The 27,554-nt window shown below is 40.4% G+C and overlaps 1 protein-coding gene across 12 annotated transcripts in view; it reads left to right on the forward strand.

Annotated features, from left to right (window-relative positions):
* VPS13D (vacuolar protein sorting 13 homolog D) overlaps positions 1-27,554 on the forward strand; it is a 252,930-nt gene that overhangs the window by 59,199 nt on the left and 166,177 nt on the right. For 9 of the 12 annotated variants that reach the window (XM_059913516.1, XM_059913544.1, XM_059913555.1 and 6 more), the window contains 13 exons: positions 1,697-1,907; positions 8,061-8,232; positions 8,416-8,528; positions 10,210-10,422; positions 13,656-13,921; positions 15,016-15,149; positions 17,404-17,559; positions 19,066-19,276; positions 19,811-19,885; positions 22,224-22,280; positions 22,510-22,716; positions 24,167-24,256; positions 26,874-27,014. In XM_059913516.1, the coding sequence (XP_059769499.1) occupies positions 1,697-1,907; positions 8,061-8,232; positions 8,416-8,528; positions 10,210-10,422; positions 13,656-13,921; positions 15,016-15,149; positions 17,404-17,559; positions 19,066-19,276; positions 19,811-19,885; positions 22,224-22,280; positions 22,510-22,716; positions 24,167-24,256; positions 26,874-27,014 (2,046 nt within the window). The remainder of the gene's footprint in view (positions 1-1,696; positions 1,908-8,060; positions 8,233-8,415; positions 8,529-10,209; positions 10,423-13,655; positions 13,922-15,015; positions 15,150-17,403; positions 17,560-19,065; positions 19,277-19,810; positions 19,886-22,223; positions 22,281-22,509; positions 22,717-24,166; positions 24,257-26,873; positions 27,015-27,554) is intronic. The other 3 variants (XM_059913534.1, XM_059913565.1, XM_059913574.1) reach the window with 2 other exon arrangements.

Below are 27,554 nucleotides of genomic sequence, written 5' to 3' on the forward strand. Positions count from 1 at the left end.
ACAACTGCGCCACCAGGGAAGCCCTAGAGTTTTATTTTAATTCCCATTTTATAGATGAAGAGACAGAGGCTTAGAGAGATTAAGTAACTTGACCATAGTTTTGTAGATGTAGATGGTAAATGGTAGAGTTGGACTATGAATTTAGGCAGTCTGACTCCAGAACCTGCAGTCTTAACCTACATGATATTGCCTACCAGTCTATACATGCATAACAAATACATACAGCATGGGGTGGGGTGGGGCTGGGTGCACACATAGGGCCACTCAATACACGTCTTCTGTTGCCGTTGTTGTCCTGGTGACAATGATGATTAGGAATAAGGCCAATTTTACATATATTTAGAAGCCTATAAGAAGTGATTTAGGATGTTTTATAGAAAGATCTCTTTCCTGACAGTATTTCTCCTCCTGATTTGCTGTTTATTTCTGGAATTCTATATGTGATTAAGATTGGGTTAAGATAGTGGTTTTCAAACTGCTTCTGTATATCCCTGGGATTCCATGACAACCCTAGGAAATCTCTGAAGCCCTTTCTTTGTTCCCATCCCTTTTCCCCTTCTGCCAGACCAGCTCCACTTTTGTCTTCTTCACATATTTATCGATGCAGTAACAAGGCAAGAACTAATTCAATTAGTGCCTGCCTAATCCAGGTGTTAACAATGTTTTGTTCTCCTATATATTAACATGCTATGTTCTCCTGTTTAGTAACACGCTATTAGACATAGTTCCTATCATGTGAATGATATGAGAAAGCCATTAAATAAGCTTTATATTGACAGATTAAGATAATCTTAATCTAAATATTGCCAGATTAAGATAAATGTTGTGGGAGAGACAGAATGGTGTAAAGCGAAAGAACAGGACCCAGTTGAGAAGGAGAGAGGAGGGTATGCTGTGGGTAATACTGTTCAGACAGCAAAGAGCCTGGCATGTGGGGGGAAACAAAGGCCAGTGAGCCCGAGGCTTCATGGGCAAGGTAGAGAATGGCTTGAGATGAGGTTGGAAAAGTCGGCAGTGGGCTTATGCAGGGCTTTACAGGGATTTAGGGGAGTTTCACAGAAAGAACTTTGCATTAAACAAAGCCATCAAAGTATAAAGGAAAAGAATGTTTTGGTCCCACTTCTTTTTTTAAGGATTACTGAGGTATTTTGTGAGCAGAATGGTTTTGTGAGGGCAGACTGGAATTGTGTGGGTATATTGGAGGGGAGTTTATGGTGGTCTAGGCAAGAATGGAGGTGGTATGGATTAGATCAGTGCTGGTGGAAATGGTTACACGTGATGTTTGTTTGGAAAAAAGAATTTTGCTGCTGGAAAATTTTGTAAACCTTTGGGTAACATTATCTCTACACGAGACCCCTGTGGGATCTCCTTGGGAGGGAGCATATTAAGTACTTCTCGTCAGAAGTCCTTTAGCCTCAGTTAGTGTCTCGGGACAGCAGTGAGACGCTGAGGGGACGTGGCACAGTACGTGCTTGCATGCAGGTGGCGGGCAGGAGATGTCCAAAATGCGGAGCATTGTGGACGGAGGTCTTGGTGCCAGAGTGGAGACTTCTGGTCACCCAGCTTTCTGACGCAGGCAGTGCTAAACATTTTCCAAAGACAAAATGAACTTTTTTTGGCTTTCTGGTTTTGTTCTGGGCCAGCCCTTTCCGGGTCCCATTTTCTTCATTGTCTCTCTTTCCTTGGGTCTGTGTAGAAGACCACGTCTGCCTGCTGGATTGCATTGTCGTCGATCTACAAGACATGGACATCTTTGCTGCAGAGAGACACCCACGAGAGTATACTAAGGCCTCGGAAGACAGTAGTGGAGACCTGATCTTCCCCTCCTATTTTGTGCGACAGACAGGGGGAAGCCTCTTGACTGAGCCTTGTAGACTGAAATTGCAGGTGGAAAGGAACTTGGACAAGTGAGTGGTCTATATTCAAATAACTGTCTATTGTAAGTAGAATCGTAATAACTTGGAAATCAGTGCTATTAAGTCTGGAAGGGCATAGGTATTCACTTATTTTTTCATCTGTGTAACAAATATCTATCGAGTCCCTACTATCTGCTAGACATGAGGGCTCCTGTGATGGAAGAAAAAACTTCTGCCGTCATGGAGCTTACATTTTGTTGAGGGATATAGGAAGGTAAGTATATGATTCTAATTTAGTGTTTGATTCAGTGTTATAAACTGTGTTGTAGGATTGTAGTAGGTGCCTTGGAAACAAAGAGGAAGGGACATGAATTTAGCATGGATTTTGATGGGAGTAGGGAGGTAGGGAAGGTATTTGGAAGAAGTGACATTGGAGTCTATGTTCCAAATACAGTAGATTCTGGACCTGCTATTGCTGTTTACCCTGGAGCTCCATTTAATGAGAATAATTGTTTAGATGCTGTTTTGCCCATTTCACTCTATTAAGCCATCTGAAAGTACTACATAAAAACTGATGAACTGACTCTAATTTACCTTTTAATTGGCTTCAAAACACAGGATGCTTAATATCTGTAGTTTAGAGCATGGCTTCAGTTGTCATTAGTTCCATATCTGGCTGGGAAACTTACTGAAAAGAAACATTCCCGACCCTACCTGAGACCAGCAGAACCTGGCTCTCAGGGCCTAGCCTCAGGTGTATATTAAAAAGGTCCTCTGGTGGCGCTTACGCTCGCCTGGCCCCTGTGCGTGGACTGGGACAGCTGGTTACAGTGTGTGATGCCTTTCAGTTTGGAGCGTTAATTTTGGAGAAAGCAGCAACATTTGCTTCTTAACTTCAGGGAAAGATGAGGCATGGCTGTAAAGTAATGAAAGAGATTTTCATTTGTAGCATTTTGAAAAGCAGTGTCACTGCTTTTCCAGGGTGTGATTTTAATCCCTCTTTGGCTACTCCCTTTGCAGGTCCTGGGCTTGGGCAAGTCATTTAATATCACTGTTTTGTTTCTCTCTGAATTAATGATACAGTTTAGCCGCTCTCACTGAGATTTTTGTGTTTCATTCTTACTTGTTATTCAAGTGCTCCCTGGCTGGCTTTCAGTTATGGTTGGCATGGGCTGTATTTTATTTTACTGGCCTAGAAGTCTTAAGAGGAGCTTCATTATTTAGAAATCAAACACTTTGTTTTCTTTTCAAGTAATGCTTTCCAAAAAAAAAATGTGCTTTACTACTCTGTTTATCTAAACTTTACCCACTTCCATCAGTGCTTATGTGCAGATAATTATACTCTGTTAGCCCAGATAGAAGGTGATGACTGAACACAAGGTATTCTATCAGCTTCTCACACCACAGACATGGGAACCCAGAGGTTCTTGGTAATCCTTTCCAGCTTTTCTTTGTTGATTGCGTGCGTGACTAGTCTTTTTTCACCTTATATGTAGGTTTTTCTCCATAGACAAAGTAGTTTTTTGTATTCCTCTTCCACTTCAAATCCTAACCCTCTACTTTATATACTCAGAGCATAGTGTCTGCAGGATCCACGATGCCCACTTCACCTCTAGGAGGGTAGAGAAAAAACTCTTCAGTGTTGGGATGAGGTATCTTCCCCCCACCCAGGCATTTTCAACTTCACTCCTGCCCATCTCTGCTGAAATGAGTGACTGATTCAGGTTTTATCCTAATGTCCCGTCTGGGCTCATTATGAAACACTGGTTCTAACTTTAGTTATCACTAAATGAATAAAGAGCTTGTCACCTTTTCTTTTTCATCAAAATATAGTTGTTGTACAATATTATGTTAATTTCAGGTATACTACATCATGATCAGACATTTGCACACATTATGAAATGATCATCACTATGAGCTTAGTAACCATCTGTTTCCATACAAAGTTATTATAGTGTTATTGACCGTATTCCTCATGCTGTATAGCAGCAGTCCCCAACCTTTTTGGCACCAGGGACCAGTTTCGTGGAAGACAGTTTTTCCACGGACTGGGGTAGGGGGCAGTTTTGGGATGATTCAAGTGCATTACATTTATTGTGCACTTTATTTCTATTATTATTACCTTGGAATATATAATGAAATAATTATACAACTCACCATAATGCAGAATCAGTGGGAGCCCTGAGCTTGTTTTCAATTGCCACTCACTGGTAGGGTTTTGATATGAGTCTGCAAGCAGTTGATTTATTATAGTCTCTGTGCAGTCAGACTTCTCTGCTAATGATAATCTGTATTTGCAGCCGCTCCCCAGCACCAGCATCACCGCCTCAGCTCCACCTCAGATCATCAGGCATTAGATTCTTTTTTTTGAATTTTATTTTATTTATTTTTTTATACAGCAGGTCCTTATTAGTTATCCATTTTATACATATCAGTGTATACATGTCAATCCCAATCTCCCAGTTCATCACACCACCTCCCCACCTGCCACTTTCCCCCCTTGGTGTCCATACATTTGTTCTCTACATCTGTGTCTCAACTTCTGCCCTGCAAACCGGTTCATCTGTACTATTTTTCTAGGTTCCACATATATGCGTTAATATACGATATTTGTTTTTCTCTTTCTGACTTACTTCACTCTGTATGACAGACTCTAGGTCCATCCTCCTCACTACAAATAACTCAATTTCGTTTCTTTTTATGGCTGAGTAATATTCCATTGTATATATGTGCCACATCTTCTCTATCCATTCATCTGTTGATGGACACTTAGGTTGCTTCCATGTCCTGGCTATTGTAAACAGAGCTGCAATGAACATTGTGGTACATGACCCTTTTTGAATTATGGTTTCTTCAGGGTATATGCACAGTAGTGGGATTGCTGGGTCGTATGGTAGTTCTATTTTTAGTTTTTAAAGGAACCTCCGTACTGTTCTCCATAGTGGCTGTATCAATTTACATTCCCACCAACAGTGCAAGAGGGTTCCCTTTTCTCCACACCCTCTCCAGCATTTGTTGTTTGTAGATTTTTTTTTTAATTACTTTTCTTTTTTAAAGGAATTCCTTTATTATTTATTTATTTATTTATTTATTTATTTATTTTTGGCTGTGTTGGGTCTTCGTTTCTGTGCGAGGGCTTTCTCCAGTTGCGGCAGGCGGGGGCCGCTCTTCATCGCGGTGCGCCGGCCTCTCATTATCGCGGCCTCTCTTGTTGCGGAGCACAGGCTCCAGATGCGCAGGCTCAGTAGTTGTGGCTCACGGGCCTAGTTGCTCCGCGGCATGTGGCATCTTCCCAGACCAGGGCTCGAACCCGTGTCCCCTGCATTGGCAGGCAGATTCTCAACCACTGTGCCACCAGGGAAGCCCTGTTTGTAGATTTTGATGATGCCCATTCTAACTGGTGTGAGGTGCTACCTCATTGTAGTTTTGATTTGCATTTCTCTAATAATTAGTGATGTTGAGCATCTTTCCATATGCTTCTTGGCCATCTGTATGTCTTCTTTGGAGAAATGTCTATTTAGGTCTTCTGCCCATTTTTGGATTGGGTTGTTTGTTTTTTTAATATTGAGCTGCGTGAGCTGTTTATATATTTTGGAGATTAATCCTTTGTTCATTGATTTGTTTGCAGATATTTTCTCCCATTCTGAGGGTTGTCTTTTCTTCTTGTTTATGGTTTCCTTTGCTGTGCAAAAGCTTTTAAGTTTCATTAGGTCCCATTTGTTTATTTTTGTTTTTATTTCCATTACTCTAGGAGGTGGATCAAAAAAGATCTTGCTGTGATTTATGTCAGAGTGTTCTTCCTATGTTTTCCTCTAAGAGTTTTATAGTGTCCAGTCTTAAATTTAGGTCTCTAATCCATTTTGAGTTTATTTTTGTGTATGGTGTTAGGGAGTGTTCTAATTTCATTCTTTTACATGTAGCTGTCCAGTTTTCCCAGCACCACTTATTGAAGAGACTGTCTTTTCTCCATTGTATATCCTTGCCTTCTTTGTCATAGGTTAGTTGACCATAGGTGCGTGGGTTTATCTCTGGGCTTTCTGTCCTGTTCCATTGATCTATATTTCTGTTTTTGTGCCAGTACCATATTGTCTTGATTACTGTATCTTTGTAGTATAGTCTGAAGTCAGGGAGTCTGATTCCTCCAGCTCCGTTTTTTCCCCTCAAGACTGCTTTGGCTATTTGGGGTCTTTTGTGTCTCCATACAAATTTTAAGATTTTTTGTTCTAGTTCTGTAAAAAATGCCATTGGTAGTTTGATAGGGATTGCATTGAATCTGTAGATTGCTTTGGGTAGTATAGTCATTTTCACAATATTGATTCTTCCAATCCAAGACCATGGTATATCTCTCCATATGTTTGTATCATCTTTAATTTCTTTCATCAGTGTCTTACAGTTTTCTGCATACAGGTCTTTTGTCTCGTTAGGTAGGTTTATTCCTAGGTATTTTATTCTTTTTGTTGCAGTGGTAAATGGGAGTGTTTCCTTAATTTCTCTTTCAGATTTTTCATCATTAGTGTATAGGAATGCAAGAGATTTCTGTGCATTAATTTTGTATCCTGCAACTTTACCAAATTCATTGATTAGCTCTGGTAGTTTTCTGGTGGCATCTTTAGGATTCTCTATGTATAGTATCATGTCATCTGCAAACAGTGACAGTTTTACTTGTTCTTTTCCGATTTCTTTTTCTTCTCTGATTGCCATGGCTAGGACTTCCAAAACTATGTTGAATAATAGTGGCGAGAGTGGACATCCTTGTCTTGTTCCTGATCTTAGAGGAAATGCTTTCAGCTTTTCACCATTGAGAATGATGTTTGCTGTGGGTTTGTCGTATATGGCCTTTATTATGTTGAGGTAGGTTCCCTCTATGCTCACTTTCTGGAGAGTTTTTATCATAAATGGGTGTTGAATTTTGTCGAAAGCTTTTTCTGCATCTATTGAGATGATCATATGGTTTTTATCCTTAAATTTGTTAACATGGTGTATCACATTGATTGATTTGTGTATATTTAAGAATCCTTGCATCCCTGGAATAAATCCCACTTGATCATGGTGTATGATCCTTTTAATGTGTTGTTGGATTCTCTTTGCTAGTATTTTGTTGAGGATTTTTGCATCTATATTCATTAGTGATACTGGTCTGTAATTATCTTTTTTTGTAATATCTGTGTCTGGTTTTGGTATCAGGGTGATGGTGGCCTCATAGAAGGAGTTTGGGTGTGTTCCTTCCCCTGCAATTTTTTGGAAGAGTTTGAGAAGGATGGGTGTTAGCTCTTCTCTAAATGTTTGATAGAATTCGCCTGTGAAGCCATCTGGTCCTGGGCTTTGGTTTGTTGGAAGATTTTTAATCACAGTTTCAATTTCATTCCTTGTGATTGGTCTGTTCATATTTTCTGTTTCTTCCTGGTTCAGTCTTGGAAGGTTATACCTTCCTAAACATTTGTCTGTTTCTTCCAGGTTGTCCATTTTAGATTCTCACAAGGAGCACGCAACCTAGATCCCTCGTGTGCACAGTTCACAGTAGGGTTCACGCTCCTGTGAGAATCTAATGCTGCAGCTGATGTGACAGGAGGTGGAGCTCAGGTGGTAATACGAGCGTTGGGGAGCGGCTGTAAATGCAGATGAAGCTTCACTCGTTCACCTACCGCTCACCTCCTGCTGTGCGGCCCCGTTCCTAACAGGCCGTGGACCGGTACTGGTCTGTGGCCCAGGGGTTGGGGACCCCTGCTGTATCGTATATCCCCATGACTTGTTTATTTTATAGCTGGAGGTTTGTACCACTTTACCCCCTTCACCTGTGTTTGCCCCAGCCCCCACCCCTCTGTTCTTTGTACCTGTGAGTGTGTTTCCCTTCTGTTTTGTCATCTTTTTTTTTTTATTGCTTTCCCAGCTATAATGTTTAAACTATTTCTGAGTCTCATGAAATTTTTCTTTATTAATAGATTACTTAGTTAACTCATGTTAGATTTGGGGACTTTCTAAATGTATGTTTTGGGAGAAAAGTGGCCTTTTGTAGCTGAAGCATGACACTCAGTTATACTAACTTGCTTCATGTGGACCCACATGAAATTTTTGTCATTGGAAGTTAGAAATTAATTGGTTGATAATGTAGGTGGGTACATGTTAGCACTTATATTTGGGTGTGAGCTATGTCAACATTAAGTTAGTGATTTGTTTGTGAAAGTGACCTTTTTTCTTTTTTCATAGAGAAATAAGTCATACTGTGCCAGATATATCTATCCATGGCAATCTCTCCTCAGTCCACTGCTCTCTGGATTTGTACAAATACAAGCTGATCCGGGGTTTATTGGAGAACAACCTTGGAGAGCCCATCGAGGAATTCATGCGGCCTTATGATTTACAAGACCCAAGGATTCATGTGAGTGTGATGTTAGGTTCTTCAGTAACTCTCGTGGTCTCAGCTGATGGTCATCCTGTGTATCTGTTCCTCGAAGTCACCTGGGGAAAGAAGATGGAACCACGAGTAAATTAGACTTCATGGCATTGACCCCATTTTTAGATTGGCATCGACTATGAATTGATCAGCTTTTTCCTTTTCCAGACTGTTCTGAGCGGAGAAGTGTACACGTGCATGTGTTTCCTCATTGATATGGTAAATGTAAGTCTGGAGCTGAAAGATCCAAAAGGAAAAGAAGGTGCTGGGTCCTTAGCCAGGTATGGCTTTAATTATACTGTTTTACTGTTAGTAATGGTGATACAAATAATGCACACATTGTGCTCTGACATAGAACAGAGGTTGCAGAGTGGTGGTTCACAGCTAAATGTGGTCTGCCTGCAAGATGCTTTTTGTTGGTCTGCACAGTGCTTTTTAAAAGTTTAAATTCATCAGTCTCTATCAGTCAAGATAGCTGAGGTTAGGCTGTAGTAACAGGCACTCCAAAATACCAGTGACTTAGAACAGTGACGATGTTTTTTCTCCTCGTGTTTCATGTCTGTTATGGGTCTTGGGCTGCTCTGCTCACTCTAGTTACTCTGACTGACAGCAGCCTGCTGTGCCAGCAAGAAAAACAATAGCCCTGGAGTGGTCTTGAATGGCAGTGGAATCCCTGGTAAACCCCGTGGGGCTAGAACATGGTCCCACAGGAGCACAAAGGAGTCAGGAAGTAGTTTTGCTGTGTGTCTGCATGGGGGGAGCCCCAGAGCTATCTGGAGCAGCAGTGATGACTGACTAACTGGCCAACATTTGAAAACTGGGGAATTGCACATAAAAAGTTTGGATTTCAGCTTTTGAAAAATTAGAAGCTTTGGCAATACTGGGCCCGTGTTCTCAATTGGAAGCATCTGGAAACTGAGTAACAACTTGGGCAGCCTTTAGATAAGGCATGTGCTTACCCAGCAGTTCACTAATTTATGTCATTTTCTTGGTTAGTGTAGGCCAGGAATTTGCGATTACTGGTATAAAACCCTCAAGAGTGCATTGTATTTTCACACTTGATAATCTTTTCATTTTCATCTCTTGACAGCCATGTAAAGTTTAGCAGATATTACTCCTGTTTTCCAGATAGAGTTTTTGACTAGTGTAAGATCAATCATATGGCTGGAAAAGTGGTTCAGTATATGAAAACAGGACTTCAAGTCTAGTAATTTTTCCATGGAAGCACTCTATCTTCTATTTTGTATTTCCCTTAAAAATTCATTCAGGCCCGTATCTAATTCAGCTGATCAGAACACGGTGTGGTGGAGCTGGGGTCCCAGATTGATTATCTTGTGAGCCAGCAGTTTTTTCTGATGACTGGTTATGCCCTTAGTTTTTTTTCCAATGTGGAGTAATTCTGTATGGATTGCCCATTGCAGCTTTCTCTGTTACTAAAACAGTGGCAGTTCCAGATGCATTTTCTGTTGGCATCAGCTGCATTATTTCTCTGTATGAAAAGTATTATTTGTTGTGGCAGTTCCCAGTAAACTTTAGTGGTCTCATGTAAAAATTCAGCAGATTCTGGAGAGAGAATCCTCCACGCAGGCTAGGAGTTGACAGATGAAGGACTAAAGGGACCCTCATTATCCCTTGGGGATTATTACAAATATATAGTCTTACTAAACTTAGGTGAGAAATGAGAATGCTAGTGAACCAAGTATATAATAAATACGTGGTATTGTTATTTCTCACGAAGTTCCTATGGACAAGAGCATCTCCTTGGAAATGGAAAGTGAGATACAAGGCAAAGTGACACTAAATCCATTTTGTGGACACTGTTAAAATCAGTGACAGATCTCAGAGTGAAAGTTATTCTTCTTCATAGAACTTAGGCATATTTATGATTTTGTTCTTTTATCTTAAATGTACATAATTTTGTAAAATGGAAGCGTTCAACATCTTGTCTGCTTTCTCCCTTAGATTTGACTTCAAGAAATGTAAACTGCTCTATGAGAGCTTTTCCAACCAAACGAAGTCCGTTAACTTGGTTTCGCATTCCATGATGGCTTTTGACACCCGCTATGCTGGGCAGAAGACCAGTCCTGGCATGACAAACGTATTCACCTGTATCTTTCAGCCCTCTAAGAACAGCAGCACTACCCAAGGATCCATTCAGATCGAACTGCATTTCAGGTAGGAGATCCAGACCCTGACTTTGCCTTTCTTTATCAAGACATTTCCTTCTATGGACATTGGGCCAAGACCACGTCGGCTTTAGAACATCAAAGGAGCAAGGAATCAGTGAGAAGATAAATAGATAATGGCTTATCAGTGCAGCATACTGTATATTAGTATTCCTGTAACCATGCAGTTTCATTTATTGGCCAAAAGATGTCTCTGTTGCCTTAAAAATAAAGTTGTTTAGAATTAAACCAGATTCTTAAAATTAACCAGCTGTAGACTGTTTTAATATGTAAAGTGACTTGGGGAAGGAAGAAATTGTGCTTATGTAAGGGGAAAATAAAAGTCTTTTGGTCTATAGAAGTAGTAGAAGGGAAAGTGGTTTTGACTTGCATTATTGATTTGTCTATGCAAGTCTTAATGACTGACTTCTCCATGTAAAAAGAGCTTTAGCCTCTTTGAACTAGATTATGTTTTTCTTCCTGGTATTATGGGAGGCAGTGTTGTGTGTAAAAAGAGCACATGTTTGGGGATCGTATAGAGCTGGGCTCAAACCTCGATCTACCACTTTCTAGTAATGCATCCAAGGACAAGTTCCTTAATCTCTTTCAGCTGCATTTTCATCTTCTATAAAATAGGAAAGAATAACTGTACCCACCTCATCCACCTCATGCATAGGGTGGAGGTAATACTTAAGATATTCTGGCATACTGCTTGGGACAGAGGGGAGCTGTTTTGATGATTCCTGATGTAGCTTGTGTTATTTTATGGCACACTACTGTAAGATTTTATGACTAGGTGGGCTTAGACTGGAAAACTGAAAAATTAGGTCTGATCGATAGAGATTCAAAAGGAGACCTTTGGAACTGAATGTCGGTTTCATTCTCTTAGTGCTTAATGTTATCAGATAAGTTGTAAATATAAACCAGTAAGTAAGAAGGCTGGGAAAAACTTCTTGATCAGGCAAAAAAGGAAAAAAAAAATTATCAAGATTGTTCTTACATTTGTATGTTTAAATATGTCTGACATTTCATTGTGCTGTTCAGTGAATTCCTCGGGGTTGAGGTTTTTTTTTAGGGAGGGGTTGTGATCTCCATATGCCTTTAGAAAGTCTAGCAAAGCAGATATTCAAACTTTTGCATGAACTTTAAAAGAGTTCAGTAATAGGAATGCTAGTTGCCTCTTACTGAGCCGTACCATGGGCCAGGCACTTTACCCACCTTTAACTTAATTCTCACAAGTCTGTCCAGTGGGTGACTTCTTCCCTGTTTTACGGATACCAATATAGAAGCTTGGAGGGGGTTAAATAACTCTTCTAAGATAACACAGCCAGTGAGTGAAGTAGTCAGAACTCAGACTTGGGCCTCTGATTTCAAATCCCATGTCTTTTCTAACAGTTGTCAGGCCTACCACATTTTAGTGATTGGCCTGACCGTAGTCAGATGATAAGCTGGTTGTGATTTGCAGTTCCTTTGTTTGAAGATGATGTTTATTTGAACAGGAGGCTTGCATGTATTGCTCTTTGGCCTATCTGCAGAAACAATTTCTTTTTGGGTTTGCTTTGTTGTTGATCTGGCTTCCTAAATGTCATCTAGTGGTCCCACTTATCATATTTTTAATGTAGAAGGAGCCTTAAAATATTAATATATACTAAAGGTGTATAATTTCTTGGAGGCTAATAATAAAGTCCTACACCTTGGCTCTTGCTAACAGAAATACCATTGTTAGTGAGAGGGTTAAAATGTTCTCTTGATTGGAACTTTTGAACGCCTTCTGTGTCTCAAGAAGAATTGCTCTTCTGTTGGGAATTTGTGTGTCAAATATAAATCACTTCACAGTGTTTAAAGGCTTGAAATATTTTCCAGAAAAGGGATCAGACACACTTTGACTTTCCAGTTAGTTCATAGCTCTGACGGTCTGTGTTCAAAATGGGGTGGAAAAATTTTACTGAGGGCAACATTTTTTCTCTATTACAAAAGGGTAGAGTGTTTCTGTGAAAAATGCTGTGTCTGTATGAAGGAGACATGCAGCATTGTGCCCTTTTTCTAGAGGCAGTGAGCCAGGTTTAGGAGAAATAAGAGCCTAGAGAAGCCAGCCTTAAAAATATCTCCAAATCAGCTTTTCCTGAATAGAAGCCCCTTTTAGGACTGGGAAGCAGGTATGTGAAGCAGAGCCCCAGAAGCGATTTTGGGCTCATAGAACAAAGCTCTACCCAGAAAACTCTATAGGGGTGTCCCTAGCCCATCTTTCTTCTATCTTACCCATCTCTGCCTACTGGTATACTAACAGGGCCTGGATAAGCCCCTGACCACACCATGGTTTGAGGCCAGGCCTGAGAGTCCTCCTTGGACTATAATTCTATATTTCACCTCAAATATAGAATTTGGGGTAATGAGGGCAACAAAACTAATACTCTCTCCCCTTCTCCCGCATCTCTACTTCTAGGGCACTTGGGGTTACACCCACAGTAAATGTCATTTTATTTGTCTGCCCTCTTTGGCTAAAAGATCTGGGCTTTCAGGCCGGTTCCAGCTAGAAAAATCGTTTCATACTAGTATGTAAATTGGATGTTTATAAAGAAGTGATCCTAGACATCAAAGAAAGAGTGCCTCATTGATTTTCTAGAAACAGCCTGTAGGGAAGGGAACTGATATTTTTCGAACCTGTTATGTGCCCGGCGCTTTATCTCTTACAGTGTTATTATTTCTCATTTTATAAGTGGGGAAGCAGGCTCAGAGAAGGTAGGTGGCTTACCCAAGATAACACAGCTTATAATTGACAAGATTTAAGCCTGTGCTCTTCCTACTACACCGACATTTCTCAGCCTCAGCGCTGGTGACATTGTGGGTTAGAACATTCCGTGTTGTGGAGCCTCTCCTGTACATTGTGGGATGTTTAGCCTCGTCCCTGACTTCTGCCCACCAGATGCCTAGATGCCTGTAGGAACCCCTTCAGTTGTGGCAAAAATGTCTCCAGGGGACAGAATCACCCCTGGTTAGGAACTGCTGGATGACATGCACTCTATTGCTTTCTTACAGCGTATTCCTTTTTGTTGAAGAATCTGACTGACTTCTGAAAACATACACTGAATATTTTATTAAACCTGGATTCAGAGTTTATTGATACTCAAAGTTCAGTTTAGAAAATGCTGGAGTACCACCTGCCCCAATTGAGTCACATATTTGCAAGTTAATGAAATATATTTCTCTTTTCCTATTTTGTTTTTATGATCTTCCTTCTTGTAGGTCTACAAAGGATTCCTCCTGTTTCACAGTAGTTCTCAACAATCTCCGTGTGTTTCTCATATTTGACTGGCTGCTGTTAGTGCATGATTTTCTCCACACCCCCAGTGATATTAAGAAGCAAACTAAAGTTACTCCTTCGCGTCACCGTAACTCTAGCAGCGAATCTGCTGTAATTCCCAAAACCGTGAAAAGTGGAGTAGTTACCAAGCGGTCTTCCCTTCCTCTGTCTACTGAAAGGCACCTGGAGGTCAAGGTCAATGTAACAGGTAAGTATATGTAGTTGTGAGTCACTGATTTTCTTAGTTTGGATATTAGGCTCCATGTGTGTCTTACAGGATGACTTTTCTGTTGCCTCTGTATTTTGACACGAGCACTCTTACACATTTGCATCCTTTGCACACCAACAGGTGTCAAAGTTCCTGACCTCCGTTTTCAGGTGGGATTGCCTGGTCCACACTGAGCTGGCCCACACGGGGCTTCAGGATCTAGTCCCTCTCCTCTGCCGCCCTAATGCATATGCCTGGCCTGAGTTCCCCCCATGCGCAGTGGTCTTTTTTCCCAGTGTTAAATCAGGCTTCAATTTTCTGTTTGATATCTAGGGCCCCAGCAGATGTACCTTACGGAGTTTAAGCAAAGTCTTTACAAAAAGAATATTTTCCTTTACAAACAGATTTACTACAGTTTTTGTTAACTAGTAGACTCTTACAGTACATCTGTACATATGTGTGTATTTATCGTTATGTTTGTGATATACCCTGTCTACTGCTCAGTGGTTTGGAAGAAGCTGGAGAGCACACTGCACTTGAAGTGGATTTAGTTTCAAAAGTTCAATTTATACATGTTTTTTAATGGAAACGAAAAGTAAATTTGCCATGTACAGATGAATAGAAAACTGTCTGTATCTACTAATTAAAAAAAGTCTACATTAAATTAGTCCACATTCTTTGTAAACAACTTAAACAGCTACATAGATGACCTAGTGCTTTATGTTGCCTAACCAACATTAGTATCTAAATCTACTTCCTGGGATTTTTAAAACAGGTCGTCATTTGGCGAGGGAGCTTCTGAATGTCTGTTCTGCCTCCCAGGAGACCTAGTTTAAAACTATATGCTAAAGAGAGAAACTGCATCCCTGTCTTTTCTGCCTGTGCAGTGCTCTGTCAGCTCAGCTGTGGCTGGCCAGATACAGAGAACTAGTTCGGGTTGGAAGTGAAGCAGAGTGTCGGCAGGCATCCTGCAGAACAGATCTTTCTGGCCAACGTGTCAGCCCCCAACCCAGTAAATGTGCTGCCTGGTTTGCGACAGCCTGCTGCTTTCCACTTCACAGCTTTGGCTTAGTTGACAATGCCGTCCTTTCCAGGCACAGAGTTTGTGGTCGTTGAAGATGTGTCCTGCTTCGATACCAACGCCATTATTCTCAAAGGCACCACAGTGCTCACCTATAAGCCCCGGTTTGTCGATCGGCCCTTTTCAGGAAGTTTGTTTGGCATTGAGGTAAGAAGTCTGTGTGTTGATTGAAACACTAAATGTTTGGCTCAAGAGAAAAGCATCTGGAGGAGAATTTTACCTTCTAAACTTTCATTCAGGGAAATAATTAATGGGATTGGAGGGCCCTTGTCCTCTTCTCTTCATTTTCTCCTCAAATCTACCAGGTTATTCTAATGTGTGAATTCAGCCCCCCAGGCTTTGAATGTGTGCAGGGTCTTTTACCTCTTTCTCTCTCACCCTCCCTTCCTCAGAAAGTTCGAGGGAACTCTTCTAGTCCCTATTACCCCGCCGGGCTCCTTGTCGTGTCCTCTAGTTCTGCAGGTCTAGGCCCTGGTGAATTGTGAAGGTGAGGAAGGGGTCCTTGTTTCTCCTGTATCCCCTTCCCCACGTTGAGTGCTTGTCCCTCCGAAGACCTAGGGCTTTATGGTCATGGAAGCTTGTCTATAAAAGTGTTAAGGACTTTCTCTGTTATCCTTCTGGGAATATCTGATCTATAAAAGGGCACGTCTAGAGAGTCAGGCCTGACCTAAAGGACTGAGTCTCTAATAGAGGTGCTTGTGGCTCTGATCTGATCTCACGAAGGAGCTAATTTGCACTGGGATGGCTTTTGTAGCCAGAAAATTACATTATACAATGTTAAGCAAAAACTGCTCTGCCTCTTTTTAAGCCAGGATGTGTGGAGACAGAAGGAGAAACTAGGTAGATTATTGTCTCTGTCAGATGTTCTTAAGTCACTGATCTCAGCTAACATTCCTCTTGTTAGAATATTAGAATATTTGGTCAGGGATACTCAACATTTCCTTCCCATTTATGATTAAGCTTTTTCATGCCCAGTTCTTTCCAGTGGTATTTCAGAGGTTGAACGAACAAAAATTATTTTCACTGTCAGCAGCATATGGAACTTCTTTTTTTTTTTTTTTTTTTCTGGTCAGAAATAGCTGAATAAAACCTGTAGAGATTTTATTTCTCTACCACTTGTTTCTCTCATGTAAAGAAACCTCAGTGTGAGAGGAGGGATTTGCACGCTGGTGTGATGTGAGTTGGTCATGAAATTGCGATTCGTCTGCTTTCCAAGCCACCACAATACCAGCTTTGAATGGGAAAGTTTAGTGATTAATTAATGAACTGTCAGGTACAATTGGGTTTTGTGTAGCAGAAGCCCCTGAAGGAAAAAGGAAAATGAAACTTTCCTGCTCCAAAGCCTTAGAAAAACTACATGGCAAAATATTTGAGATTCCTGGAAATTCCTTTCAATCTTGTTCTTTAGGCAGCACAATTGGATCTGAATTTTAAGACCACCCTAATACATCACTGGGGGAGAACTTATAAAGAAAGCAAAATGAGTTAAACTCGAATACAGCAGAGGACCTTGGTGTTGCATGTTTTTCAGTAGCACTAGAAAATGCCAAAAAGCGGGGAGGGAGCAAGGGAGACCAAAGCAGTGCTTTCCTCTGTCTTCTTGAGCGTGCAACATAATTTGGTCCTAGAATGGGAGTCCTCCCTCCCTTTCCTCTCCCCATAAATACGTTTTTTTTTTTTTTTTTTTATTATAGAACATTTCAAACATACACAAAGTAAACAGAATAATCTAATGAACCCCTGTGTACCTTTCACCTAGCTTCAAAAATTAATGTATTTATTTTCAGTTGTGAAAGTAACAACTATATTACATAAAATTAGGGAAGGGGAGGGGAAAAAAATCACCTATCCCACCTTACATAATCTCTCTTGACATTTTGATGTGTTTCTTTCCTTATAGTTATGGCGTAATATTATTTTGATTGGGCTGCTTTTTCACATAACCTATATTGTAACTGTCTTCTTATGTTTCATATGGTCTTTTAAACTGTTCCTTTTAAATGGCCACAAAATATTCCACCGAGTAGATATGATAAAACTTCGGTTGCACTTAATTTTTTGATTAACTGTTAAATAATGGTTCAGGGAATTTTTCTATGTTTTGCATTATTTCCTTGGGCTAGTTCCTAGTAAGAAGTAGGATTACTGGATCAAAGGGTGTGATATTTTTAAGCCTCCTGTTACATATTGCTAAACTGCCTTTCCCACAGGTGAGCCACTGTGCTCCTGGCAGTGGGTGAGAGCGTCAGCCTCCCTCTTCACAGTGTTCATGTCAATGGTTGTTATGGGTTTCTTGATATTTTCGGGCTGAGTGCTTCTGAGATAGTCTCTTTTTCTCCTGATGGTTAGACTCTTCCTAAGTCAGACGTTAATTCTTGCCATATTGCATTTCATTCTCTAGGTGTTTTCATGCCGACTAGGAAATGAGCAAGACACAGCTCTTTCAATTGTTGATCCAGTACAAATTCAAGTGGAGCTGGTGGGGAATTCTTCTTATCAGAATAGTTCAGGATTGATGGATGCATTCAATAGTGAAGACTTCCCACCTGTCTTAGAGGTAATGATGACAAATCTGTGTAACACACTGAGACACTCTCAAACACTTTCCTTTGCTTGAACTACTTATTTACTCTGCCAAACTCAACAACATTTTTGTTACTTCAGCAAATACAAAATAAATATGGGGCTTCCCTGGTGGCGCAGTGGTTGAGAGTCTGCCTGCCAATGCAGGGGACACGGGTTCGAGCCCTGGTCTGGGAAGATCCCACATGCCGCGGAGCAACTGGGCCCGTGAGCCACAACTACTGAGCCTGCGCATCTGGAGCCTGTGCTCCGCAACAAGAGAGGCCGCGATAGTGAGAGGCCCGCGCACCGCAATGAAGAGTGGTCCCCACTTGCTGCAGCTAGAGAAAGCCCTCGCACAGAAACGAAGACCCAACACAGCCATAAATAAATAAAAAAACAAAACAAAAAAAACATATATAAAAAAAAAATAAAAATAAATAAATAAATATGACAGTGTCTCTGCCCTAGAAGATCTTTCAGTCTTGTGGAGGATAAAAGACCTTTTAATTGTCTGGTGTGATCTTGAAGTTCTATAAAACATTACAGAAAGCAGAGTTAGGAATATTGACTGTGAGTGAAGCTAAAAGTGAGTCTGATCAGAGGGGTAGGATGTAAATAGGCCGAGAAGGAGAGCATTGCAAATTAGGAAGCAGCAGAGTCAGGGGCAGAAATGGCCCGCAGACCTGAGACCGAGGGAGGTCTCACTAGAAGAAAGAAGTCTATAGGGCAGTGAGGAGGATAGGGGAGGAGAAGCAGAGCAGGTGAAGCCAGGCCAGGACGGCTTAAGACTTTGATGTTTTGTTTCTTTGGTAGAGGGGGAATAATTAATTAGTAATCCATTTGAACCATAGGAGGTTTGAAAGAGAGAGAAAAGGCATTCTGATTTTCGGGCTTCAAAAAAAAATGAATAATAAATAGAGCACTATACCCAGACTTCAAACAGACATCCCATTTTAAAGTGGTCTTGTGTTGGTGTCTGTACTGCTTTTACCAGTGGTAGCTGAATTGCTGTTGTCTGAGGAAGACCAGATTTTCAGAAATATTAATGTGGAACATGACTCATTTAAAGTTCTGTTTGAATAAAGGAGAGATAAATTTTGTTGGGTGGTCAGAGATTTAAAAAAATTAAATAGATCAAAGCAAAATGGATTAACAGAGTGTTGCTAATAGGTGATCCTGTCTCCACCAGAGCCATTCTCTGATTCTCTGCTTTGATGATTAATATGCTTGTATGAAAATCATTCTACTGAAGTATTAAGTGCTCTAGTAATTTTCCTTGCTTGGTATTTTTTATTTGGTACAGTTTTGTGACATTTGACCTGACAGCTGAGACATTTTACCTCATGGCTATTAATGCTTAATTTCAAGATCTCCCCTGTCTTCAAAATGAGAAATGTCTGTTGGATTTCTAGAACTTGAATTAGAGTGATACCTGTAAGAGGTGTGGACACAAAAGCAAGTGCAACTTTAAAAACTGCCACCTTTTAAATTTTGTTAGATTCAGTTACAGGCCCTGGATATCAGACTCTCCTATAATGATGTTCAGCTGTTTCTTGCCATTGCAAAATCCATCCCAGAGCAAGCTAATGCTGCAGTACCAGACACAGTGGCCTCGGACGCTAACTCCTTCAGCAGTTACCTTCCTGGTGCATCTCGAAGGGGAGAGGAAATCAGAGAAGGGACAAGACACACCTTAGACCCTGTCCTGGGTAGGTATTAACCATAAAACCCACTGAGTCTTCCCAAAACTCCCCTTCTTTTTAACTTTTCAGATTTTCTTTTGCACAATTAAATTGTTCAGGGTATAATTGTGTCATTAAGTATAATTGTAGGTCTTAAGTATGACTGTCTAATTTTTTTTAATTTAAAAATAAACAGCCCAAACCAACTGTTCTAGCCTACAGTATTTTTCCTTTTACAGTTTCTTTCAGAGGTATGGATAATGCTAAGGTTTAGTTTTAAACTTCAAGTTTTCCTCCAAAGTTATATGGATAATAATACTAAGTTTCAGTTGTAAGCATTTAAAAGACAGCCAATATAGGGAAAAGACTTAAAAATTTCAGGGTACAGTTGATAAATTCTAATTAAGAGCTTACTTTTGCCTATAGCAGTGCAGTGTTTGAGTCCCCAGTTTCTGAATTTCTTTTCTTGTTTTTTTTTGGTTCTTTTTTGCTTCAATTAGTCTGTGGGTTAATTTACATTAAATTACTTACAAAAATATATATACCATTTTCCCCCCCTAGAGTTACAACTGGCTAGACTGCAGGAGCTGGGGTTTGGCATGGATGACTGCCGCAAAGCTCTCTTGGTGTGTCAAGGTAATTTGAATAAGACTTTCCTTTATCAGCTGTTTATCTTGATAAACGGTAATGTTTGATAATGTTTATCTTTCCATGAGCTGGAGTGTGTTTTGGAGACCCTCCATGATTTTCTGTGGGCTGAAGACAATCTTGGGCCAGTAATAATGAGACACAGGATTTTATAGTGGACATGGCTATGGGCTCTGGAGCTGACTGCCTGGCTTCAGATCCTTACTCTGCCACCTGCTGGCTACTTGTTCGTGACTTGGGCAAGTTTCATGTCTCTGTACCCGTGCTTCCTTATCTGTAGAGTGAGGATAAGAGGATATCCCTCAGAGGTTTGATATAAAGACGTCGCTCTATGCAAAGGACATGAGAAGGTACCTGACACACAGCACGTGCTCTGTAGATGTTAGCACTGTTGCTAGTGGGAGTGGTAATGGCGGTGACGCTGGTAGGCATGGCCATTTATCGAGCTCCTCTGGGCCTGGTCCTGCTTCTTGTTGAATCCTCATACCCTTGGAGGCAGGCATCGTTACCCTCACTCCAGCTGGAGAAACCGGCTCAGATAGGGTACATAAACTCGTCTCAGGCCACCTGTTAATGCGGGGCTGGGATGGGTTTAAAGCCAGGTGTGCCCGTGTTCTTTCCACTGCATCACACTACCTCTCCACCTCCCTCTTTGTTCCCCTTTCTCTTCAAATCAGAGATACAGCAAAAGCTGTATTTTTTCCCAGTCTTGATACTTGCATGTATATTCTCTCTTTTTATTTCTCTATGTACTGTATACAGGCAGACCTTGGAGATATTGGGGGTTCAGTTCCAGACCACCGCAATAAAGAAAATATCGCAATAGAGCGAGTCATACAAATTTTTTGGCTTCCCGGTGCATATAAAAGTTAGGTTTACACTATACTGTAGTCTGTTGAGTGTGCAGTAGCATTATGTCTTAAAAATGTACATATCTTAATTAAATAATGCTATTGGAAAATGGTGCCAGTATACTTGCTCGACACAGGGTAGCCACAAATCTTCAATTTGTAAAAAACACAGTATTAGCAAAGTGCAATAAAACGAGGTATGCCCATGTATCCAACACACGTGTGTGTGTGTGTGTGTGTGTGTGTGTGTGTGTGTGTGTGTGTGTATATATATACACACACACACACACACACACGTAATATTATACATGTTGGTAGATAGTATTGCAAATACAATTTTATAGAATTATAATTACAATTTTATTATAATATATATTTAATAGCAGCGTCTTCCCATGTCATTAAAATTATTTGTAAACGTTGATTTTTTTACATTGATCAGAGGATACATTATGATTTAACCATTCTTAAGTTGTTTTTCATTCTTTCATTATCATACACGATTCTGTAATATTTTTGTGTATGAACTTTTGTCTACATCTTTTAACTATTTCTTTGGTAGTGAGACTTAATATTGTAAAAACGGGATCAGAGAATGTAGATATATTTTTGAGGCTCTTTGCTTGAATTGACAAATCTTTTTCTAAAAGGATTGTACCAGGTTAAACTTTGACCACTTACGTGGTTTCATCACAATTGCTTGCATTACCTGTCTTTTTCCTCTGGAGAAAATGAAGGTAGACCTAGTTATCTTGTGTTCCTTAGTTTTGTTTTTACCTAGTCATCATTGCTTTTTGGTTTAATTAACTTCATACCCCTTAATGTTTACATTTCCTACTTTTTACTCTTTCTTTAACAATTCAAACACGTTCGAAAAATTTCTAAGAGCCTTTTGGATTTTAATTTTTATTTCTTTAGTAACTAAGGTTTATTTCCATCAATAATGAAGATGATAATACCAACTAATGTTTATAGAGCCTTTGTTATATGCCAGGCTCTGATCTGAGAACCTCCCACGTACTCATTTGTTTCCTCCTCATGTCCGTCCTGTAAGCGGGTGCTGTCAGGCATAGAGAGATCAAGTAACTTGTCCAAGATCCAACATCTGGTAAGTGCCAAGATCAGAAGCCAGGCCATCTTGCTCCAAAGCCCATGCCCTTAACCACTTACCACTGTTACATGCACTGGCCTCTGGTAATTTATAAGTGTGGGGTTGCATTGCTTTTCTTTTTTCTGTTCTGTTCTTTTTTAGCTTTAGCAATCTGGTTGTGTTCAGGGGGTGTTATTTAATAGTTTTATATTACACACATGGTTGAGAAGACAAAGTATGTACAACGTAAGGCATTTGAGAACACTTAACAAAGCAGCACATCAGGATATGCAAGACTACATAGGGAAGATTAAGTATTATAGTACCGAGTGGCACCTGGAATGTTGGATCCTCTCCTTTCCTCTTTTCTCCTCTCCTTCAACAGATGTCACAGTAGAGGAAGGATGGCTTCCTGGAGACATTTTGAGCCAGGTCATGAAAGGTGCGGTAAACTTGAGCAGAGGTGTGCAGCAAAGAGGGCCTTGTTCTGTTTGCTAAAGAGCAGGATTCCTATTATTGTGCTGTTTTTTCTTTGTTATGTCTGTCTGGCATTAAGGTTCTCTTGGGCTGTCCAGTAGGTCCCTATCAAATGTATTTCTCTGTTTCCTCTCTGATTTGCTTGAGTAGCTGTGGGAACGGATTGAACTGATCACCTTTTAATTTCTTTGCAGGTCAACTGAAAAAGGCAGCAAGTTGGTTGTTCAAGAATGCTGAGCCCCTGACGTCTCTTTCCCTGGCCTCTAACAGCCGAGAGAGCCAGGTGGCTGTGCCGGCACGGTTGATCTCGGGCGTGGAGATGAAAGCTGAGAGCGTGTGCATCTGCTTCATCGACGACTGCATGGACCGCGACGTCCCTCTCGCTGAGCTCACCTTCTCCCGTGAGTGCACGCCCGACCCTCAGGTTCATTGAGAAGATGTGCAGTGAACCGCCGTCTTTTCTTCGTGTTGTTCATGCTCTCCCGTACTTAATAGAATGGGAGAAATTTAGATAATGGTTTTACATATGTTTTCCATTATTTGTATTTTAAAGAAACGTGTATTTATTTGCCATATGTGGCCTTCAGACCATGGCTGGGGAATAATAGAAATTGTCATTGATGAAATTTCTGTTCTATTAACAGCTCTAGTTAAATAATCCCTGATCTCTCTCCATTTTGTTTATCTTTTCGTGTATCTAAAGATTGTAGGGAGTACTGTTATTAAAGGAATTTAAAAGATAAGCTTAGAAAGTAATGTTTCTAAGCTGTATGTCTTTTGAAAATTAAAAAACACCGAGGCTCACCAGCGTCTCCTCTGTAGGCCGGGTAGGAGGTGAAACCCTATTCACCTGAGAGCTGTGCTTCAGCAGAGTGGAGACCAGGGCAGGAGGGCTTTATCCTCAGTCGCGTCTTTGCAAGCTGTGTCAGATGAGGCTTCTGAGGAGAGTAAAGGAGACTCTCACTGCTGTGTTTACTTTTAATTTTCTTTTGTTTTGATCTTGCTAGCCTCTTTTCCCTTCAAGGAAAAGTTGGTTCTGGGGATTTAATTTGACCTTTTACACATTGTGGAGATTTTCCTTTTCCCTGTGCTTCTAGGCACCACAAGGGCCACTTGATTGAAACTAACAACTGGAATTTTGACTGTTTCCATGAGGATCTTTTCTGCAGAAAATAATTATTTCTTATTTTTCTACGGTAATCTTGAAATTTTGAGCTAATATTTATGAAGGCATGACTGTTCTCATTACTGTACCTTCTTTTCAGATATTCAGGTAGAAGTATGTTTTTTAATGTTCCCACAGGCTTGAGATACACCTGGATGCTGGGGCTGGGATTGGTGGGGAGGCAAATGAGGCATTTACCTCATTCACAGCATTTAAAGGGGTACCACAAAACTCAGTAATTAAGATAAATGATATTTTAATGGAGTATTTTTAAAAATCAGAATTTATTAAAAAAAAAACCATGATGAACAAAATATCAAATTTTGATACATCTGTGTGTTCTCCTATAAGATCATCAGTGGAAGCTATAACTAACATCTCTTTGTTTTATTTTTATTAAGGTAACATCAGTTTATAACATTATATAAGTTTCTTGTGTACAGTATTATATTTCCATTTCTGTATACATTACCGTGTGCTCACTACCGAAAATTTAGTTTCTATCCATCACCATACAGTTGATCACCCCTGCTCTCGCCCCTGTCCCTTCCCCTCTGGTAACCACTACTCTGTTCTCTGTATCTATGTGTTTGTTTTTCTAACATCTCTTTTATATGATTTGTCAGCAAAAGAAAGTTTTGGTTGTTCCCGCCCTACCACTGCAATAAGATTTGCTTTCATTGCAGGTCTGAATTTTCTGCAGCATGTAAGAACTAGCCCTGAAGGCTATGCCCACTTCACCCTTTCTGGAGATTATTATAACCGTGCTCTTTCAGGTCAGTATAATTATCATGGGATTTAAAAAATACACTTCGACATTTGCCTGGGCCTATTTCTACATAAATTTTACATGAGGCAAAGGGGTGGGATAGGACAGGGAAAGATGAAAAATAAGTGACTGCACAAGCACAAAAGATACAGACTTTTCATATTTCTAAGAATATATTTGATAAGTCACAACTGGATTCTTTAAAAAGAAGTTTTGGTAGTTAATTCTTTTTCATCCTGGAGTTTGGCTCATTTCAGAACATGAAATTGCTCAATTGTGAAGGATCATTTGTCTGGCCCTGATAGTAGCTAAATTTCAAGTGAGATTTAAGCCCATAAGCATTTTAAACTTCAGGCCTCCTCACTCCCTGTTGGACTTGTTTGTCTCATTAGAAGAGTACTGAGTCAGTGACAATGTATAACCTGCCGTACCTACTCCCTAGAGCAGGACACAGTTGATCAGGGCAAGCTGTTCTTCCAGAGACATAAACTTGGATATACTACAAGGCATTTTCAGGTTTCCTTCCTTCCATTGGAAAGACCAAGGTAAGGGCCTATACAGATGGACATTCAGGAACCATCCTGTATCAGGGCTGAATAGTTTGAGCTGCGACGTTCTTTGCCTTAAGAGAGTTCTTCATAGGTGTGGGTGGAGTAAACCAAGTTGTGTCGAAGAGGGGTTGCTCCCTTGATGTCATTGGAAAGTTAAGCTTCCAGTGTGTTGTGCTGCTGCTGATTGTTCTAGAGTACGTGTCACATTCGATTTTATATGTTAGTTAACATTCTCCCCTCTCTGATCTGGATTCACTTAAAGGCAACACTCTTATTTCCTAATTGTTCAAAATGTTTAACTTTAGAATAATGGCCCAAGCCTTGCTAGTTAAGAGAAAGTTTTACAGGGCATATGGTAGCTATTTTTTTGAGAATCATTTATTTTCCCAAAGCAATTATTGCTTACTTTTAAAGTTGCATGAACACATTCATGTCACTAGTGCTAAATGGTGTGAGGAGATGAATGTACCGACATTATGCTACATGTTGGATTGGATTTGTGTTGGTAAATCGCCTCATCTATGGCTGATGGAGGGTATTTAGAAAACTGTTAAAAATTAACTGGCCTTGAAAAGTTGTCTTTAAAACTACAGTGAGATACCATTTTTCTCACCCAATGGACTGGCAAAAAGGAAGTGTGACACTACTAAGTTTGGTGAAGATATGAGCCCTAGAACTCTTATTTCCTGCTGTCAGAATTGTAAATTGGGACAACCACTTTGGAAAACAGTTTGACATGACTTAGAAGCATACTCGGCAATCCTTCAATATGCTTCTTCTAGATCTGTACCCTAGAGAATCTCCTGTCTATGAGTACTAGGAAACAAGTACAAGACTGCTCCCAGAGTGGTCTTCCTAATAGCGGCAGAACTGTGGAATCAAGTGAAATGTCTCTTAGCAGTAGAATAGATAAATAAACTGTGGTATGTTCGTAAGTGGATTACAGTTCAGTGGTGAAAATAATGTACCACAGCTACATGGCATCAATGTGAGTGAATCTCAAAGAATGCTATTGAGCAAAAATAGAAACTTGCAAAAGAATACACACAGGGACTTCCCTGGTGGTCCAATGGTTAAGAATCCCCCTTCCAATGCAGGGGATGCGGGTTCGATCCCTGGTCGTGGAACTAAGATCCCACGTGCTGTGGGGCAACTAAACCCGTGTGCTCTAGAGCCCACGTGCCACAACTAGAGAAAAGTCCACACGCCACAAGGAAGAGCCCACACACCACGACGAAAGATCCCGCGTGCTGCAACTAGGACCCGATGCAGCCAAATAAATAAATAAATGGAAAAAAAAAAAAAGAATACACACTGTTGGATTCTGTTTATGTGAAGATCCCTAACAGGACAAACTATGTATTCTTAAGAAATGTATGCATAGGTGGTAAAAGTATAAAGAGCAAGGAAATGATTAAAAATTCAAGCTAATGGTTAGTTGGAGTCGGGTGGAAGAGGTTTGGTGGGGAGTGGTACTCAGGGGCTTCAAAGGCACATAAAATTTTCTGTTAAGCTGAATAGTGAGTACGTGAGTGCTTGCAGTAATTTTATTCTTTAAACCACACATATATGTTGTTTATATATAACTTCTGTACATATGACACGTTTTAAAATAAAAATTTGGAAAAATTTAAGTTAATGAATTTCAAGTATACCTATTTATTCGGCCAATGGGTTCTTGATGTAAGCAGGGTAATCAAATTTAATAGTTACTTCAGCCGCTGACACTATTCTTCCAACCTGAGTCTGAGACACTTTTTTCTACTTGAATATATCAAAAACAGGTCCTGCCTGCTCTTAAATAGAAGAGGGCACATACCCCCTGCCTTCCTTCCTCCCACCGCTGGGAGACCATGGTTGGGGTGCATGTGTGCTCTTGTACTCATGTCCTTGAGACAGCACAGACATTTGTAAGGTGACCTGCAGCTAAAGATGGTGTTTCCATTGTGAAATCAAGTTGGAAATAGAAAGCTATTAGCTATAGTATGTCCTTGCTGAGCATTTGTGAATGGTGTTCCCCTGTAAACTCTCGATATCTGCTGAGCAGATGTCTTATTTCCTGTGTTCTTTTAGGCTGGGAGCCATTTATTGAGCCCTGGCCGTGCTCTGTATCCTGGCAACAACAGGCAGCTAGTCGTCTCCATCCTCCTCGGCTGAAGCTGGAAGCCAAGGCCAAACACCGTTTGGATATCAATATCACCTCTGTACTAATTGGTGAGTGGAAAGCTGTCTTTAGAACATTGGTACCTTTCTGTGCGTAAGTCCCTTGTCTGGAAGACTGTTAATCCTGGTTTAGCAAGTACCTGGGCCCATACCAGACAGTTTACTCATCATGGCTGCTTTCCTGATAAACCCTAACCTGGCCTCATAATGCTTCTCAACCCATAGCTCTGGAGGTGGCATCCCATATTAATCCTCTCAGTGATCAAGCAAGAGCTTAGACTACATGGGAAACATTCATGTCCATGACGAACTTTCTCCCCATGATGCTTGGTCACTGGGACTTATTAAATGTCCTAGAAGTGAGTTTAGATTCATTTCTCTCAGACTATACACAGAATAATTCTTAAAAGGTATAATTTTGATTGTCTATAGCAGGGTAGGTTGCTTGTGCTGTTTCCCATCAAGTATCATGTTGACCTAACTCTGAAAATCACTGAGTTAAAGGGTTGCCAAGCTAATGGTGTGTGTTCTGAAAGGTTCTTTGACAACACTGAAATGTACACTCCTGCATTCGATGTAGTGTGTCAGAAT

The sequence above is a fragment of the Balaenoptera ricei genome, chromosome 1 (assembly GCF_028023285.1).
Source record: "Balaenoptera ricei isolate mBalRic1 chromosome 1, mBalRic1.hap2, whole genome shotgun sequence".
Lineage (NCBI taxonomy): Eukaryota > Metazoa > Chordata > Mammalia > Artiodactyla > Balaenopteridae > Balaenoptera > Balaenoptera ricei.